Source organism: Falco cherrug, chromosome 5 (assembly GCF_023634085.1).
Source record: "Falco cherrug isolate bFalChe1 chromosome 5, bFalChe1.pri, whole genome shotgun sequence".
Classification (NCBI taxonomy): Eukaryota; Metazoa; Chordata; class Aves; order Falconiformes; family Falconidae; genus Falco; species Falco cherrug.
Window position 1 is genome coordinate 401,467 of NC_073701.1, and position 20,624 is coordinate 422,090.

At 42.1% G+C, this 20,624-nt stretch overlaps 1 protein-coding gene across 1 annotated transcript; it reads left to right on the forward strand.

The window, feature by feature from the left end:
• Positions 1 to 617: 617 nt before the first annotated feature.
• CASP2 (caspase 2) lies at positions 618 to 19,984 on the forward strand. Its single transcript, XM_014287570.3, has 10 exons — positions 618 to 1,057; positions 6,419 to 6,586; positions 8,230 to 8,305; positions 9,752 to 9,846; positions 11,330 to 11,506; positions 12,692 to 12,820; positions 13,307 to 13,397; positions 17,053 to 17,202; positions 17,294 to 17,403; positions 17,971 to 19,984. The coding sequence occupies exons 1-10, from the start codon at positions 908 to 910 to the stop codon at positions 18,103 to 18,105; spliced, it is 1,281 nt and encodes a 426-aa protein (XP_014143045.1). The 5' UTR covers positions 618 to 907; the 3' UTR covers positions 18,106 to 19,984.
• Positions 19,985 to 20,624: the final 640 nt, after the last annotated feature.

Here is a 20,624-nt window from a genome sequence, read left to right on the forward strand (position 1 = left end):
CGGCGACAGCTGTGCCCCGAGTCCTGCGGGGCATGGCCGGGGGGGCAAAGGTGGTAGGGAGCGCGGGGGGCACCTCGCAGGGTGTAAAGGGGGACACCCCGCAGGGAGCGGCGGGGGGGGGACGACACACAGCGCAGGTGCAGGAACTTCGGGGCCGCCCGGGGCAGCCCCGGCCCTGGGCAGCAGCCCGGGCGAGGTTCAGGTGACGGCGGAGATTAACATGGTCCGCGAAGTGTCATCAGCGCCGATTCTGCGGGCTCCGCCGCACTGGTTCGGCTCGGCTCGGGCGGGTGCGTGCGACGGCGGCTGCGCACTCCTCGGCGCTGCCCGCACGCTGAGCTCGCTCCGCACCCTGAGGCGCACGGCTACGGCCACCGCCCCGTGGCTGTGCCCCTCCCAGCGCCCCGCCCCACCGCCGCGGCTGGGCCCCGCCCTGCACCGGGGGGCAGGCCACGCGCGCTGACTGACAGCCACCGGGACACGCCCCGCGTGCCTCGGCCCGGCCCGGAAGAGGCGCGAAGCCTCCGCGCCGCGAGCCACGGAGTGGGCGGCCCCGCGCGTGCGCACGGCGGCTGCGCCTGCGCAGTGTCGCTGCCGCGGAGGGCGGGGCCGCGGCCTTGGTCACGTGACCGGAGGAAGCGGGTCCCGCGGTTTGAATCGCTGGGGCCGCCGGGAAGCGGCGGCGCGCGGGTGAGCGGTGGGGAGTGCTCCGCGGCAGCTGGGCACGGGAGAGTGGTCCCGGGCCTCCCCGCGGCCTCCCGCCACCCCCGGGTCTCCCGCTACCCCCGAGCATCCCCGCGGCCTCCCGCCACCTCGGGACCTCGGGTCAAGTGGCGACGGCGCCCCCGCGGGCGGGAGGCGGGCAGCTGGGGGCTGTTGAGGCCGGCCTGGGTCGTCCTCCGGCGGGATGCTGGCCGCGTGCGGCATGCAGCGGTGCCACCAGGAAGCGCTGAAGAAGAACCGGGTGATGCTGGCGAGGCAGCTGGTGCTGAAGGAGCTGATGGAGCACATGATCGAGAAGGACATCATCACCGCCGAGATGGTGGAGACCATACAGGTGTGCGGGCGGCGGCCGCTGCGCGGTGAGCTGCGCTTCTGGTGGAGCTCGTGTCGTTTGTGGCAGGGCCAGCGCGGTAAAACTCATGTTTTACCCGAATATTTTAGTGTGATTACATTCGTAGAACGCTCAGAGTAGAGTGGGGTTTGACAGCAGCATGCAGCAGAACTGCTGGCCGCTCTTGGCAGTGCGGATTTTATCGGAGGCTTGCATGCTGGTGTGCAGATGCAGCAGGCTGCACTTCAGGAGTTAGGGAGTAGTTTCCACTCCTTTGTTGTTATTTCGTGCGTTCCCCCCCATCTGTAGAAGTCGGAGTAATACCTGTTTCCAAAAGAATTCAGTGCAGGTAGGTAAATGAATATGTTATAATCCAGTTTGTCGTGTCACCTTTCACTTAAAGAGTTTGTACCGCTTATGTGTTCTTGCACATTGTGTGAAGAGCCTTGTGTGATCCAAGACTCGCTCTCAGATAACAAATGCTGTTCGTAGACTTATCCTGAGCAGCAGGTACTGTGAAGAGAAGTCATTGGCAATAGCTTTGGATCCTACAGCCTAATGCACTGAAGGCTGTGCAGGATGGTGATACAAGTCTCCAAAGAGAAAGTAAACTAGAAAAAGAATGACTGAAAATGCACATCAAGTGTATCACAAGACTCAAGTAAGCAATTAAGGGACTTTTTGGTCCCTTAGTAAGGTTGATGGTCCTGGCGATAAAAACAGATGCTGAAAAATAGATTTATGAGCTATTTGGTGGGTACTAGCGCAGAAGGTGTGGACCTGAGACTGGTAAGGTTTTTGAAAGCAATGAAGAAATAACTTCCCGATGAATTTTGACTTGTTGTGTGTCAAAGGTAATGTGAAATTCCCCATGGGGCCTGTTGAGGATACCAGTGCTAAGCTGCAGGAGATGCAGGCAGTCTCACCTGGCATAGCTGCGGTCTCTAGTGAAAGAGGACAGTGAAAGTAAGAGAATGAATCAGGAAGTGATTGTGCTGATTTTGGCTAGGATAGAGTTAATTTCTTCATAGTAGTCTATATGGGGCAATGTTTTGGATTTGTTATGGAAACAGCGTTGATTAACACAGGGATGTTGTAGTTACTGCTGAGCAGTGCTTACACAGAGCCAAGGGCTTTACTGTGGCTCACACCATCCCACCAGTGAGCGGGCTGGGGGGCACAAGAAGCTGGGAGGGGACACAGCTGGGACAGCTGACACTGATCACTGGCATATGCCATACCATATGATGCTGTGTTCAGCAATAAAAGCTGTGGGAAGAAGGAGGGAACATTTGGAGTTACGACGTTTGTGTTCCCAGGTAACCATTATGCATGATGGAGCCCTGCCATCCTGGAGATGGCTGAACACCTGCCTGTGATGGGGAGTAGTAAATGAATTCCTTATTTTGCTCCACTTGCGTGCACGGCTTTTGTTTTACATATTAAACCATCTTTATCTCACCCCATAAGTGTTTTCACTTTTACCCTTCCAATTCTTCCCACCATCCTGCTGGGGAGGGGGTTGCTGAGCAGCTGTATGGGTGCATGGTAGCCCACGGGAATTAAACATGATACTGATGAAGTCTGGGTGGTTAGTAGGGATGTTCAGTTGCTGGCCTGCAGCTAGTCACTGAAGTGCGGGAGAGGGAAGAAAAGGAGAAGAGGGGAGGGAAAAAACCCACCCTTTCAAAGGTAGGATAATGCCGGAGAAAATATTCTTTTTGGCAAAATGCTGCTGTAGTTAAGAACTGTTAAACTGAGATGGAGGGGAAGACTGAGGGAATCTTCCCCTCCAGGTGTGATTGGGTAAAAGGAGATGCAGCAATACTTAGGGTTATCAGTAAGGAGAAAGGTGTTATGGTGGGTAAGTCAGATAAATAGTAATAGCTTAGTGGAAAAAGCGTGCATAATACAATGTATACACATAACTAAGAGCTTAAATGTATATAAAGAGTGACGGCAGCCTGAGCAAGAGAACAAAGTGTCTTAAACTACTGTTGCAGGGTATGAATCTGGAAGTTGTGGCAAAAATAGAAATATGGCTGGGGTAGGAGGAAAACATTCACAACTGGAACAGTAGTATTGCAAAATATGCAGTGTACTAGAAGGATAGAAATGAAGGGAACATTTGCAGGATAGTACTAATCATAATAATGCTATAGAGAAACAAAGTAACAAGCATCAAAAAAATAATTTCAGTCAAAAATATTTTTACTTACTTTTCTTTTTTCTGTAGTAGGTCTGTGAATTTGTAACAGTCTTCTACTCTCTGGCTCAAATGTGAACAAAACTCCTGGGAGTCCTGTTAGGTAGCCTGTTCTTGAACATTTACTGTGACGCTAATTGTCAGGTACTCTATTGGTAGCAAGAGGAGACAAGTGCCACCATGTCTGTTGATATAGCATAGATTATCTTGGCTGTTTTATCTGATTGGTTCTATGTATCCATCTGCTCCCCCCAAAAGTCAGGAAATCAAGATCTGGATAAGTAGTTATGTTTTAAATTGTCTTGTCTTAAAAACACAATTATACTGGTCCTGTTGGTTTGATTTAAACTAAACTGAAGAATAAACAAAATGGTTCTGGAAATAGGGCACTTCACTTAAACTTTTGTAATCTAAGATATAAACAGAGGAGTTCAGGGAGATGAAGGAGGGGTGAAATTCCTTAGTAGTGTGAGGTGCTAACAAGTACTGAAACTTTACCACAAAGAAGAAAAAGGTGCGGGGGACGACGACGTTGCAGGAAGAGCCACTGAAGACAAAGGTGGTTGAGCTGGATGAAGAGCTCACAAGGAATATGAAGACTAAGTAAAGAATTTATAGGTATACACTGGAGAAGAATTAATAAATAGGAGCAGCTTCCTTTGGTGTCTGAAATGGAGAGAGTAGGAACTGACAGGAATTAGTTTAAACTGTGTCATTCAGAAAGAAACTAAGCAATTGGATTTTTTTCATTTGTATACACTTTAAAGAAAGAATAAAGAAAAAAAAACCCGCGTTCACTGTGCAGAGAAGATGATGTAAATATAGTTACCTAGATGAAGGCTCAGAAGAGAGGGATTTCAAACACAGAGCAAAAATTATAGTGGAAATAGTGGGACAAGTGGAAACAGCTGTTTTTAAGATGAAGTCCAAAATTCACTTCATTAATGCTTTCTTGTCAGAGCATCAGATGTTCTTCCAGAGCTCTGGGATGGACCTTCAGTATTGCAGATACAACAGCAAAAGCTTTCACTTAGGTTTTAAACAAGTTGAATACTCTGTACTGTAATGGAAGATGATCAGATTGTGTAGATACAGAGATTTAAATGCTCTGTGTTGATCACTAGACAGTAATGAAGGGATCACTGGCTTAGACAAAGTGACAAATTTCATTAGTATGTTTGTCAACTATATATGCTCTCTCTACAGAGTCTGTGTGTATGTTCAGGCTCAGTAAGACAACTAATACTATGGGATTTTGACAGGAATTCAGTTTATTGTGCAACCAGTTCCTGTTATCCAGATTATCAAACTCATCTGTGAGAGCACAAAAATAAATTAAGGATGTACTAGAAAATGAAATGGAAGAAATCTGTCTTATGAAAGTTTTAGTTCTGTTGTTTGCTGAATGTTATTTAGTGTAATCTAAATGTGATGTTCATGTGAAAGTTAAATGAGGAGGTACAGCACTTTGGGTATTTAAGGGAGCATTAAGGAAGAAGTCTGCCAAGAGCTGACTGCTGTATATACAAAGTGCAGAATATGAACTTTGTGGAAATTTCTTAACTTTTCTATAAAATTTAAGATTCGATTCTTGAGGTCAGATTGTGTTCTTAGTTATGACTTATGGCTTAGAGTCACAGACTATGAAGGCATAAAGTGAAGAACATTAATAATTCTAAGCTTGTAAACAGCTACGGTTCTACTAGAAAGGAAGAAACGATTAACAGGTACTTTAGAATATCAGCTGTCATTTTACTTTATTAGGCAGAATAAAATTCAGTGGGCTTACAGCAAGATATAGGTGTATGGAGCTAGTTATCATCTGTGGACTGATGGAGAAGTGTTACCAGGAGAAAGGGGCAAATATTTTCTTGCATCTGGGAAGGCACAGGTGAGATACTGCTGTATGCACTTCCAGGCAACAGTGCTCTGAAAGTTGAGGTTTCTGTGGGAATAGGAAGGGGTACTTGCATTGGCAAGGGGAAGAGGCCATTTTCAGGGATGCTGAAAGAAAGCAGCTTGTGTACTGTAGCCAATGGAGACAGATTTGTGGAAAGGTGCTTGATAAATAAGGGGAAGGACAGGAGAAGGCTGCAGTCAAGGGACACTTGATAAATAAATGCTATCAGACAGTCATGAATGAGCATAGGTCTGAAATTTCAGAATAGGTTCATAAGCATTGGCTCAGTAAGACTTTGCAGTATCCTTCCAAATAATGTGATGGAATAAAAGCCAAACTACTTTTAACACCAAGCTTGGGAGGAAATTGGATGATGTGAAATCTTCTGTAGCAGAGGATTTACATGAGTGACTCGAGGCTTTATTTTTTTTTTCAGATTTTCTTGCGATTGCAAATGTGGTGTTAGGCCTTGGTTCTGTGTAACTCACCAGCTATTTCTCTTCCTTTCATGGGTGCTAAGATCTTGGATCTAAGGGGTGATTAAAAAAAATAGGATTAATTCTGTTGAATGGATAACATATATTTGTGATACCCAGTATTTTAGTACATGACGTTTTGGTGTGTTTTAGATTTCACGGGGAAGGTTATTACTGTATAAATTATACCATTAGTTGGCAAATGCCCTATTAATATTTTAAGAATTAGAACGTGTTGAGAATTATTTACAGATACATAAATTTCATTTTTGTTATTAATTTTTCTCATATACTACTGTATATTGCTTTGTTGATCTAAATGTTACAGTCTATACCTATGTAGTATCTTCTTGGAATTGACTGCATGTAATTAAGTATTTTATTTAACACTTTCTGAGGGGTTTACATATTTGTTCATGAGACCATAAGCTATTGGAGAGTAGTGGAAGCATACTCTGGACTTATGTATTCAATGAGGGGAAATAAATACTATTCCAACAGTAACTGGAAATAAGTTTAGAGAGAAGAGGTGTGTCATAATGTGTGAATTGATGGCTTGCTGTGTTGCCATATGCTTTTCCCCTTCACCTAATGCGAACAGAGAAGTGGGAGTGAAATCAGCTGTGAAGAGCTATAAAAATGGATATAGCATATCTAAGCATAGTGGTGAAACATTTACATGAAGTAAAAAAAATTCAGTTGTCCTGAAGATGCATTGAAAATTGATTGTGTTGGGGTGTTACTTTGAGTGTGGATTTTGTTTTTTTTTTTTCTGGATCTAGGCCAAGTCTGGGAGCTTCAGCCAAAATGTGGAATTCCTCAATTTGCTGCCCAAGAGAGGCCCCAATGCCTTCTCAGCCTTCTGTGAAGCACTACAAGAAACCAAACAGCAACATCTGGAGGCAGTGATCTTGAAGACTGCATCCAACCTGAGCCATGGGATTGCAAGGGTACAGCAGTTTTAAAAAAATAAGATGGATGGACTGCCTTTCAGATTGGGTTTAGGCACAAACTGATCTTTTTCAAAGGGGAAAAAAAACAAAAATTGTTTACAAAGGACAGGTTGGGTTTTTGTTGCAAATTGAAACTTGTAGTAGCCTCAGTCAAAGCAGAGGGGAAAGAATTTGAGAAGAGAGTTTTCACACAGAATCACAAGACAGTAGAGGTTGGAAGAGACCTCTGGAGGTCATCTGGTCCAGCTCCCCTGCTCAAGCAGTGTCACCTTGAGCACGTGGCCCAGGACCGTGTCCAAGCAGCATTTGAGTATCTCCAGGGAGGAGACTTGTCTGCCTCTCTGGGCAACCTCCCACAGTGCTCAGCCATCCTCCCAGTGAAAAGGGGTTTCCTGGTGCGCAGGGGGAGCCCCTGTGTGTCTGTGTGCCCACTGCCTCTGGGCCTCTCGCTGGGACCGCTGAGCAGAGCCTGGTGCCCTCCCCCTCGCGCCCCCCTTCAGGTGTCTGTATGCAGTGATAAACCTCCCCTTGAGCTTTTTCTTCTCCTGGCTGAGCAGTCCCAGCTCTCTTGGCCTTTCCGCAAAGGAGAGATGCTCCAGCCCCATCCTCCTCTCTGTGGCCTGTTGCTGGCCTCTCTCCAGCACCCCCGGTTGTGCTGGGGAGCGCAGAGCCAGACACAGGACTCCAGGTGCAGCCAGGCCAGAGCTGCGCCCAGGGGAAGGACCCCTCCGCAGCCCAGGCAGCGCGCCTCCTAAGGCAGCCCAGGATGCCATTAGCCTCGCATGCTGGCTCCTGGTCACCCTGGTGGCCACCAGCACCCCATGTCCTTTCCTGCCAGGCTGTCTCCCAGCTCTGCCCCCAGCAGGTGGTGGTGCATGGGGTCGCCCCTCCCCAGGGGCAGGGCTCTGCGCTTCTCTTTGTTGAGGTTCCTGGACGTTCTTAACATCCAGCGCACTCTTAATGGCTGTGTTATCAAGAACCCAAAAGCTGCAAAGGAAATATTTTCTCTGAAATCTTTTAGTTCAGTGATTCTCTTGAGTAGAAAGCTATTAAAAGCTAGTCTGGTCAGTTGAGGAGAGAGAGACTTTCTTTTGTTATTTTCACCTTTTCACTGTCTGCAGTTGGTAGTGTTGGGCTAAAGAAAGAATTTAGCAAAGATTCAGTGTTTTTAGTGCATGGACAAGCGTGGAAACTCACAGTAAATAAGGGAAGACCAGATATTTTTGCACAGAGATGTTCCCTTATTAAAATGTAGGCTTTATTAGACTACCCTTTCTGTTTTTGTGTTTTCAGTTGTGCTTTACTATACAATGAAGTCTTGAAAGCAAACAAAAAATATAGGAGTCACTAGACAATTTTTGGCAAAATCAAGGAGGATACCATGACCTCAGTGTGAAGTTCTACTTCTGCCCAAATCCCCAGGAAAGATGAGCAAAGGAGGGAAGGAATTTTGCATTGACAGGAAATGCTGTTGCTGTCATGTCGTTTGATTTAGATATGAACCAGAATATTTGTAGTTTTATGAGTGTGTGTGTAAATGCATGTATCTTTGTTACATGATGGCTACAGGCTTGTACCGTAGAGAAAAAAATAGCTGTTTTGTGCTACTATTTCTCATGGATTTATTGGATGTCTTGTAGCTTGAACACTGTTATGGATCAAATCTTCCATTCCCTGCCAGTGAGTCATGTAATTCAAAAAGACGGCGCTGGACTGGTGAGTTGCACAGGACATCATGAATACTTGATTGGCTATCTAGTTGCTTCCAACTTCTTAATACTGTCTTAATTTTATTCTAGAAATAAGCTTGCCACCACTTTGCTCGTTCCAGGAATACAAACCTGACAGTGAACTGACCATGTTACAATCAGATGCAGGAGGCAGAATTAGGCTAGAAAATAAAAGTTAAGTAGCATACTGGGAAAGAGAACCCAGTCAGTTTCTAGGTAGCTTCCTTTATTCTTACTGGAAATCTTGTTGCTTAAACAGTGTATGTCAGTAAAATTTAGATTTTTCAAAAATATTATTTAAGATTTGTAGTAGAGTTTAATTGAACTAGAGCTATGAAAAGATACTGGTTTGGGGTAATGTCCTTAACTTAGATTTCCTTCTTAGCAAGTAAGTACAAGGCCTTACGTATGTTACGTGGGCCCAATGTAGATTTCTGTAGCTTCTGTCAAGTGCAGCAAATCAGCTTTTCTTCAGCAAGCATTTGTGACTTCAGTCAGGGAACTAAATGTTGGAGTGAATCTCCCTGGTAGTTTTTACGTTACCTCTGGTAATGCTTGGAGTAATCATGGTCTCTAACCATGGTTTTAACTGTATGCTGGCTACTAGGAGCTCTCTGATACTAAAGAATAAGTGTCTAGATTTTGAAGGTTTATTTTCTTATTTAGGTGCAAAGGTTTTAGGGTGGGTTGTTTTGGTTTTTTAGAGCATATGTTCCTCCAACCAGGAGAGCCATGCCTCAGAAGGCTGAAAAAGGATTTGAAAGGAGATTGTGAATGTCTTTAGCTCCGTTTCTTCAGGACAGAGGAGTGAGTGTTTGTCTGCAAATTGCAAATAATTGATTATCATTCCCCTCATCTACTGTTACCCAGAGGAAAGGCTTGTTCAGAGGCAGATAAACAAAAAAGGGCATTGCATTTTATGGACGTTAGAAATGTCAAGTTTGATCACTTACGCATGTGTTCAGCAAAAAATAAACAGTTGTATGTAGTGAGCATGGGAGGCCTTTTATGAAAGGAAAATACTCTATTTGAGTATTTCTAGCAATGGTTTGTCAGCCTAACTGTGAAAGGAATAACATACTGTGCAAAATGACAGAAAGCACACAGCTCTGATTTGAAATAAGAATTCTGTTTTCATACTCTGTAGAACCAAATTTACTAGGCCTTGGGTAAAGATAACGCACATACACAACAAAAGTATTTGCCAATTGAAATTATGAAAAAAGTATACCATTCTGGTACTTTGTTTTCTTCTGCCATGTTTCATTGTGTTTCTGTAGTCCATGATCAAGCAAAGTTTTTAGAGGTATGAATAGTATGATAAAGGAATATGCCTTAGACCACATAGTTCAGAATTTGTGAGTTACTACCTTAATGCAGAGGTTTTGTAGTTGGAATTTGTTACTGTTATTGATACGTTTGTTTTGCACAGAACCAAAGGAACATTCCTTGGATAATGGAGATGGTCCCCTGATACCTTTGGTGAAGTACTGCACTCCTGAATTTTATCATGATCATCAGCACTTGGTAAGTAGTTGACAGAGAAAATCTCCTTCACATGTGAAAGATGTGAGGTGTTTGGATATATGAACTGAACAAGTGCTACTTAAAACTGAGTCGAAACACATGCTTCATTGGGATGCAGATCAGTATTGTGCTGTTTGTTAGTTGTGTTACATCGAATCATGTTCGATTCGATGTAGTTGTCATCTGCAAGTTGCAAGAAATTCTGGGAAGTTCTGTAACTGTATGAATTTCTCTCTGGTTTTTGTTCACGAAGAGCTTTGGAGAATGCCTTCTGTTCTGTTGCTCTGTGTATGCTGTCAGTATTATTGCCTTGTATTTGTCTGCATCCTCATCCCCTTCTGTGTGATGACACACCCTGCAATTGACTGCAAGGTACCAAAACTGTATTTCAACCAGTAGTCACAGTCTGGGATGTTTTAATTGCTGGCTATACCCAGAAGAGTCTCTCCTTATGCTCAAGAACCTGTGCTGCGTAGTACTGGGTAGATCAACTGGAATTTCTAATCTTCTGCAACCATTGAAGTTATGTAGGGAGTCTAATTACTCTTTATTCTGTTTGTAAAGCATAGGTTATGGTGGGGTGGTCTTAAGAAGAAAAAATAGTTTTATGTAAGGGGGCAGAGACTTTGCTAGAGTTACACAATGTGCTAACACTTAACACCTCTGTTACAGGCTCTGTGTACAGGCAAAACAGATTTGGGTTTTTTTTACTGTCTATTGAGGAGACCTAATTAGGCATTGTTGGTGTGATCTTGACTTGGCTCCTTTTACATCTGTGCCTGGGTAAACCTTATTTGATATGCTCCTTTATTATTAAATTTCACTTAAAATTTACAGGAGCGTTAGTAACTGATGTACTATTGATTTGTTGTTAGTGGGAGGGGCAGAGAGGGAACTTAATCTGAAGATACCCCTCTTAAATTAGTTCTTTCCCTGTTAACTTTTTTTGTCAGCTGCATAACTTTCAGGATCAGTGACTCACAGTCCCGTGCTGTTAGAATTGCACATGTGCAATTCTACATCTCTGTCTGCTCCCAACAGCAATTAAAAAATGTTAGCTAAATTTTGCATAGTATTGTCTTAAAGCCGGTGATGGAAATATATGGGGCTGTGCTGGGATAAAGGTGGGGAAAGGGAAAAAAGTTAGCAAGACCTAATTCACAGTTTAAAATGGATTAACTGTGTTTCTTTTAAAATGAGAATTAAGGCAAGCTAGTGTAACATCTTAGCAAGTGTTGTAGCATCATCAGCTGTGGACACTTGCAGTTGTCTTTGGGACCCTTTGCAATACAAACATTTGTATATCAAAAAAAAAACCAAACAAACAACAAAAGACAAAACCAAACTTCAAAAATTTGACCTCTGCTGTTTTTGTGACTTCTCAATCAAGAAATTCTCATATCAAGTTGTGATTGCTGTTCTACTGTAACACTTTATTATTTCCTTGTGTAGTCTAAATTTACTGATTTTTAAATCTTCTCAGGCATATAAACTGGTATCAGAGCCCAGAGGCTTAGCACTTATTCTCAGCAACGTCCATTTCAGCAGTGAGAAGGACTTGGAGTATCGTGCAGGGGGAGATGTGGACTGCAGTGCCCTGGAGATGCTTTTCAAGCATCTTGGGTATCAAGTGACTGTCTTTCATGATCAAACTGCACAGGTAAGGAGGATGGATCCCAGTACTTCACAATCTGTATGGATGAGAGTTTGTGACTGTGACATAAACACCTGAAGAGGTTCCCTAAGGTAGAACTAAGCTTGAACAGGAAGATGTGAATGATCACTTATGAATAGAAAATAAGGCTAAATGTGGTAATGTCTGCTCACATACTGACAAATATGAAGAAGCTTGGAAGGCAGAGGACTTACGATGGAAAGTAGGATCACAAAGGACCACAAGAGTTACTACTCTGGTCTGACTAGTGCAAGGGGCAAGAATTTCTAGACCATACTTGGCATGTGTGTTTAAAATCACAAATTAATGAAGTCTCCAGTTTACTCTAGATAGGCTTCTCCAGTGTTCTGCTATCCTAAAAGTTAAACTTTGCAAATATTTGACCTAGTCTTTGCAAGTGTTAAGTGATATTTTCATGTCGTTTCACTGATGGAGTCAATTGCCATCCTATTTATCAGTCTTCCAGTATTTATGCGGTTCAGTTCCACTGCTTTGGTCTTTGCTTTGCTAGAGAAGTGGCTGTGCTTCACTTAGTCACGGAGCTACCAATTTTCCTGACTGAATGAAGCCGCCTTGTTCCCTAGGAATTCAATTGCTGCCTTGTCCAGGCTCATTTGTTCTTCCTCCTTTTAAATCCCTATGAAACCAAGTGATACATAACCTGTTAAAAGCATATTTTATTCAAGAAGGAAGCTTTTGCAACAATATAATAAGACTTTTGTACTTACCATGTTGTCAGAGTTCCTAAAGTTTTCCATTTCAAATTGTGTTTTGATCACTAGTGTTTGAATGCCTAAGTACCAGGGTATGTATCTGTTAAGTTGCTGCAGTATCCCAGCCAGACTCAAGTGTCAGTGTAAAATCTTTGTAAAATATTGGTTGGTTTCTCTTATGTTGAATCTGTGTGTACCAACTCATACTTCTTGCATCCCCCTGTTGGCCTAAGTGATTCCTACTTCACAGTGTTATACTTCAGACTGAATGTTACATAAAGAGCAAGAATGTTTTGCTGGTGGTTTTTTTATGGAACACGTCTTTAGTCCTATAAATTTGCTGTACATAAGGTTTATTTCATAACATGAGGACTGTGTATGTTCTTCCCTGTATATTGACCCACTTCCTCTGTGCAAGTCTGGAAAGCATTGAACTTTTTTTTTTTCTCTCTTCAAGGAGATGCAGAATGCATTGGAGAGATTCTCTAAGCTGCCAGATCATCGGGATGTGGATTCCTGTATTGTAGCTTTACTTTCCCACGGTGTGGAGGGTGGGGTTTATGGCAGTGATGGCAAACTACTACAGGTATATTGCTATGTTCTGACGTGGTGTTGTAGGTTATCTCTTGGAAAGTAACAATGGAATGGGGGGAAAAAATGTTTGGGTTTTTTCCTAAATCAAACAAAACCAAAACCTGCTCAAAGAACAACGAAGTGACTGAAGAGTCACTTTTTTCTAAAAGGAGAAAATAAGGGTTGTGGGAAGGGCAGGAGGCTGTCTTATTATAAGAGGTCTGTAAGATAAAGAATGGCATACAAATAGGGCAAGTAGGGGAGGTTTTTTCATTCTCTCCTCCTGTACAAGTACTAGGTAGAGTGCATGAACTCAGACTAGTAGGAGCCCCAGGAAAGGGTAGGGAGGGGATGTGTTTGTCACATGGTGAGTTTGGAGATAAAGGAGGAAATATCAAGACTGGTGAGGTAATCGCCAAAATGCAGGGAAGCAAGGTGACACTGGGTTTTGCTCACAGAAGGCTGCAGTGAAGAATTTTTATCTTCTTTCTTCTCTCAGTTGCAGGAGGCTTTCCGGCTCTTTGATAATGCAAACTGTCCAAATCTCCAGAATAAGCCGAAAATGTTCTTTATTCAGGCCTGCCGAGGAGGTGAGTGCCTTAATACTAAAAGCCATGTATTTGGCATGCCATTAAGGCTCATTTTACACACATACACACCCTCACATTCAACTTGCTGTCAACTCTCCTCTTTGCTTCTCTCAGGTGTAAGTGGGACCCATATTCACCTCCCTCTGCCCTGCTGCTGCCACTGCATCTGTTGCTCTGTAAGTGTCTTTTGCTCTGCATGAGGTGTGTGCATTGACTTGCAGACCCCAGAGCACCATAGCGATGTGAAGCTCTATCATATCCCACCATATGTTGAGGCTTTCTCTTGCTATGCCTGCAGGAGGGGGAGTGGGGCATACTCTGCATCAAATTGTGGCACAGCATGGAGTGGTACACTAGCACTGGAGTCTTGTTTGGGGTCCTGTCTTTCTGTTGCTCCTGGATGTGTTGCTGTCTCTTGAGCTATCAAACTGGGCTCAAAGTATTATTTTTTTTTTTACCCTGTCCTGTTTTGAACCTCCAAATGACATCTTTCCATACATCCTTTTTCACATACTGTAGTAGAATTTGTACATACTGTTGTACAGAACTCTTTTCTTGACTTTCATAGACTTTTTCTTTTTCACTCTGTTCCTTTTTTATTCTGCTATTTGTTTTCCCTTCTTTTGTTTCTAAACACACGTCTGCAACTACCTACCTTTCAGATCTGCTAATGACCACAAATTTTCCCCTGAAGTGTCTGGACTTTTTGACATTGCTGTGAAACTGCAGATACTCCAAAGAGAAGTTCTGTTGTAGAAAGCTTTGTTTTTTCCCTTGTGGTAGAGAAATTTTTCTAACATTATGCTCTTTACCCTTCTTTTCCCATGTTTCTTGCATTGTCGTCTGCCTTTTTCATTTTTAACAGAGCTTTATAGTTTGTCCTCTAGCCAAGTGGATGTTTCATTCACCTGTTACCTACTTGTGTTTAAATCCCAATGCAGGGAAAACCCTAAAGTCTATGTGAAGTATTTTGGTGATCAGAAATGTTTGTTCCTTCTAAGTGTTTGGAAATAATGTAATGTGCATGTTTACAATACAAATTGAATGTGATTGCTTTCCTTATGTTATTCAACCTTTAGATACTCTAACAAATGTGAAAATGCAGACTCGTAACAGTGTAGAAATAAGTGTAATAAGCCAGAACTTGCCACTGACCTAATTGGGTAATTAGGTTTATTTTACTGTAATGTTACCATAAGGGGTTGTTCACATCAACAAATCAGGCTTGGCCTTCCTATTCCCAAAAAGGTTTTGGTTAAGGGTGGTAAGCTCACTGTGCAAAATGATGTAGAACTGGGATACTGCAGTAGGCCAAGGGTTGAGACTTGAGCAACTGAAAGGGAAAAAACTTTCTTCAATTTAGAAAAAACAAAACAAAACAAAAACAAACCTGCCTTTTTTTAACCTTTCTTGTAAACCTTGATTAATAGTCGGAGGGAAAAGATAGTTACAAGGTAATTGAGCTATCAACAAAAATGTGTATCTTTTCATGTTAGCATTTGAAGGTTAGACTAGCCAATACAAATTTTTTTTCAAAAGCAGCATTTAAAAGACTGTATAAATAGTGTGGATAACTTCAAATTACTACTCAGTATCTCTTTGCCAGACAAGTTAGCTGGAACTAGTTGAAAAAAAATGAGAAATGCACAGGTTATTCTTTCTCCCTAAGTTTATGTAATAGACTTTTATCTGTCATCTATTAATGACACATTAAAAAATGTAGATGAAGAGTTGGTACAGTCTACTTAATTTCCAAAAGGCCTTTGGCAGAAGTCTACTAAAGGATTGAAGCAGCTGACCTACAGTTACGGATCAAAAACCAATAGCAACAGAAAGCAATGGGAAAAGACAACTAGTTGGATTTCACTACAGCATAAAAGGAGATGTTTTAAGCCACTTTACATCTGTGTTTAAATATAGTGGTTGATCCAGAAAAATAAATAACTTGGGTAGATAATGACAAATCGGTAGTTAGCTGTTTTGCCAATTGATTTAAGTAACTGCTATCCGGGAGCTTCAGTAGAATTGACCCTGTCTGTTTAAATCTGAGTGGTAGTTACTGCTGATATAAATTAGAGGTTAAGTATGTGGAGGATATCCTGATAGGGTTAGTGCTTTACACTTTTTAGTTCTGTTGATAAGTTGACTGGAATGATGCTTGAAGACAAATGCATGAGGAAGACATCTAATTCTGAAGCTTTAATGAAAAAGGTTTTGACTTTGTATGTTATGAGATGATGTCAGTGTGAATAATACAGCCTGACTGTCAAATTACCTGAGTCTTACCTGAAATAACATACACTGTGAACAGCACACTATTTTTAAGAAGATACAGAACTGTAAAGATTTGGAGAAGTTTGATAAAAACCATGAAAAGTGGTTAAATATGGAAAAGTTTGCAACCTTAAAGAGATGATGAAGGGACTTGATGGAAGTAATCATGAAATTGAGCTATGGAGCCTTAATTATAGGCTATATCTAGTCTATCAATCACACCCCTCCCACTGCTGCTTTCATAGAGGAAAAGAATAACGTTGGTGACTTACAAACTGACCATTTCCTGGGCACAACTGAGATGCCACCAGTGTCGCTGTCTTTAAAAGGGTTAGAAATCCAAATGCATTTCTAGGCATGACCTGGCAACAACAGTCTAGAATCATCGCAGCAGGAAAGCTCTGAAGTGGAGGCTTATGCCTCCTAAGACTAGAATCTGACCCGTGCTGTTAGGATGGAAGTAGAATAGTAGATTCTCATCTTAAACACAAGGGCAAAGTCATATAGAAAACCTGTGAAATGCAGTTTTATTTTTAATACAGCATATCTGGACTATCGCCACTAAGCAGTTGGTCTAGATTACAATTGAAACTCTGCATCATGTAAACAACCAATTGAGAATATCTACATTTGTCATAATACATACTAATGAATCCTGGAAAGGACTTTAAATGTCTCTGGGTTTTAAGCTAATTTCCATGTACTGGAATTCTCTCTCATGTTCGGGGTCAATTTATTTTGCATTTTACTATTACACAATTTATGCTTTTGATTGAGAAACTGATATTAGTCAAGATTTACAACGAGGTGAGGTATTTGGTCCATGTTTTCTTGATGTCTTGGAGGTAGGACTTAGTAACTAAAATAATAGCTGTCATTTGAGTTCTGCAGTAAGTAGGTAGCTAGCATTGCAAACTAGAATAGACATTTTTGGACATTTCTAAGATAGGTGAAAGTGGAAAATAGAAACTTTTTTAAGGCTAGGCAGTCAAATCCTTCCATGTGTGGTGAAGAACTATCAGAAACTTCTTTGCTTTCTGGTTATCCCATGATCTGCCTAGGAAAGGCGGGGGGGAGGGGGTGGGGGGCAGAAATCAAATGGTGTGTGGACTAAGGGTCCTGTTAGGTTGAGCAAGTTCAGCAGGTGTGGGTATCTGCATTAGTCTGTGCAGAAGAACTGTCAGATAAGCTTTTTCAGCTGTTTTTAAAACTCAAAGTTAATGCAAAAGCTTTCTGCTCGACAGCAGTTATGGCATTGCTGACCAGAGCCCAAAACAAAGAAAGTGCAAGAAAACTACACCCAGTAATTTCTTCGTTTGTTTCCCCCCCCCCCCCCCCCCCCCCTTCTGCTTGCTCCCATTGTTTATTGCCCCCCCCCTAGATGAGACTGATCGGGGAGTGGATCAAAGGGATGGGAAAGAATGGTCGGATTCCCCAGGTTGTGAGGAAAGTGATGCAAACAAGGAAGAAAATCTCAAGCTGCGTCTGCCTACATGCTCTGATATGATCTGTGGATATGCTTGTCTGAAAGGTACTGGGGAGAGGCTCCGGTTGGTAGGGGGCGTAAGGAGGTTTTGTGCATCTGTGTTCCACAAACTTTATCATACGTGCTTTCTTCGCAGGCACTGCAGCCATGCGAAACACCAAGCGTGGATCCTGGTATATTGAGGCTCTCACCTCTGTGTTTGCAGAGGACTCCCGAGACACTCACGTGGCTGACATGTTGGTGAAGGTGAGGTGGTGTGTCTTTTCTCTCCCACACTTACCTGGTTTCTGAGGAGCCTTCCAGTACCTCAGATTGCTAGGATTAATTAAAGCAATTGTTCTTGCCTTGATTGTAGCAAAATTATTACTACTTTCTGTTTTTATGTTTATGGTTTTATATATATATATTTGTATTTATATGCAGTTCCACAGCAGTTTAACCAAAGTAAAACTGCTGTTTCATTCAGTCCTTCCATTTCACTTGTTAATCTGGCTTGTCAAGAATTACTTTTCCTCTATAGAAATTGCTTTTTTCAGGTGGATTTATTCCCTAAACTGGTTCACCTTTACATAAGGTAAACATTTAAGAAAATAAGGGAAGAGGAAGTGGAGACAGCAGTGTGACTACAGCAACCTGAGCTGCTGTGGAGCTCTGCACCCTAATTCTTTATACTTCTTATAATTAGAGAATATGTAGGGGACTACTTAATAAGTTAAACAGAATAATCTATGAGTATAGAAAGCAGTGACATTTTATTACTTGTGTCATCTTAAATCGTTCCAGTAATATTTTTTTTTCCAATTTCACATCTAGGTGAATAGGCAAATCAAGCAACGAGAAGGTTATGCCCCAGGCACAGAATTTCACCGCTGCAAGGAAATGTCAGAATATTGTAGCACACTCTGTCGGGACCTTTACCTGTTTCCTGGCTATCTGCCAGGAAAATAACCCAGCAGGCACTGCTGGAAGAGAGACACTGCCAAAGCAGGACTTCTGAGTACGGATGTCTGTGTTTCCATTCTGACAGGCTGTGACATCAGATGTGTAAGCAAGGAATGCTTGTTTATATCTGGCCAGTCCAAATCTTGATGTCTTTTGTCTAAAATAGTCTGGCAGCTCTCTTTTTAATCTGATTCAGTTCAGGGTTTAAAATTCTAGTATCCTGACTTATTCCATGTATGTAGAAATGGATAGAAAGAGGATCAGCACTGGAACTGGGAAGAACTGGGAGCATCCTTTGGAAGAATACATAAGGACATTTGTAAGCAAAGTGAATATGAAAAGGGAAATGGACTATTCATACGGCTTTTTTTAAGTTAAGTTTTCTGAAAGGAAAGTGATTCATAAAATGCTACTTATTCTTGTATTGTAAAAATTTTAAATACTTTCTGCCTGGTTCTTCATGTGGGACAGTCAGCTCCTGTGCACGTTAGAAAAGGGCTCCCTTGTGAAAGAGAATCCTTCCCCTTGTTAAATGGAAGGTTATTGTTATCAGTGCTTGAACAGTTTCCTATCCATCTTGATCACTTAAAAGTCTATTTTTGCACATTCTTTCTTACAGCCAAGTTATCAAGAGAACTACAAGACATCCCAGGCTATCAACAAAACAGAGATCCAGCATTTCTCATACAGACAAATAAGCCTCCATGAACTGCCCCAGAAATAGTTTTGAATCTGGAAATTCCAGATTAGCTCCCCTTAGTCCCAAGAATGAACAACTGCATGGAATATTACTTTTGAGGAATTTGTTTGCCATAGTATCTGTGTGTCACAACAGGCACAGCATTCAGTCCACTAGCTTTTCGGGAGTCTATAAACTGCGCTGTACAACTGAATCCCTAGAGTTCTACAAAAGGCTCTTTTGGCTTTTGTTTAATTAACAAAAATATTCAAGGCAGCTCTTCACAGTCCAGGCATGTTGCTTGGATTATATATCACTGCAATTTGTTTCCCTTTTAAATCAAAGAGAAGAGTTTCACATTATTATCCTGTTATGTGAGTTTTCTTTCTTCAGTCATCATCATTTAAAGCTGTTTGTTTAGCTAATACTTTTGCAAAGCATCATTTCAGCTGATCAACAATGTTGTGGCATAATCCATGACGACTTTTGGAAATTTCCTACACAGTCTCTTCATGCTGTAATTTGTCTCTTGCTTGTGTCCGGTTGCAGTTGCTCCCACTTGATGTGACATGGGAGATGAGCGTTGTTCTCTTTTTGTGGTAGAGCCTAAATCCTGATATACTGGGTTACATACGGACTATGGTCTGTTCACTTGAGTCTCTATCTTCTCCATTTTTGTAGCAGTAAGTTAGCATAGTATCTGTCTTTCTTTTAAAGTAGATGTGGCTTTAAAAATATTTTTTTCATGATAGAATTATGAATAGGAAGCACAAAGGGATATGGAGGAAGGCTGGAAAACTAGTCATGTGCTTTTTTTTATTCTGTCTAGGAAAATGAAGGCTGTGTTTCCTCCGTCTGACAAAGGTGCAGCATTAACATGTATCTTGCACTTACCTTACAACATGATGTGATGAACAGAACAAGGATCATACCTGCCAGTTGGTGCCTTACTCTGAAATTTAAGATACCAGTTTAGGGGCTGTTGTACCTCCCTGGAGTATGAACACTTTCTTCCTGAGTGCTCCCTCTTTGAAATGGTGCAATATTTTACAGATAGGTATATTGATGAAGCAGTCCACTCTGATGGATTAGATATCTGTAGGATTGCATCAAGCTGCATTATCACTGCCACTTTCATATATTCTTTTTGTATACTTGTATTTTACCGCCTTGAAGTGTCAAAATAAATAATTCTTGTTTGATTAATCTGTGCAGTACCTTCCCTTTTGGAGAGTTATACCTCTGTGTGGAAATGGAGCTTCTATATAAAGATTTTTGCATCATTTCTTGAGGTAGTACCTCACAGAGGCACTTTTGAGCTCTCAGGCGGAAGCCTACTGCTTGCTAGCTGCAGCAAGTATGGGCTGCTTGTACTTTTTGATAACACCTGGACTAAATGAAAGTGAATGTTAATCAAGAGAATGAGGCAGAACCACCCAGCAGGAGGCTGATGTGTTTCAGCACATAAAATATTTAGACTGGGGAAATTGCAGGCTTGGTGTTCGTGAATGAAGAGTTGGTGCCAAAATTAATCATTCCTGAAAAGGGAGTCTTGGAGGGAAGAAGGGCCCAGGAAGAAGGTGAAGGTGCCAGCTGCAGAATGTCCAGGGGATCAGTGAGCTGCATGGAAGTGAATGCCAGGGGACGTCCAGAGGCCCTGATGTGTAATGCCCAAGACTGGTGACTGGGAGCAGCTGTACAGCACAGAACCAACACAGCTTTCTGCTCTACCTTCACAGATCAGTAGTGATCTCACTACTGGGAAGGCAAGCTGAGACCCCAGTACTGCACCTGGGAGAAAGCCAGTGTGTGGTTGTATGTTCAGAGAAGTAAGTTTTGAGCAACT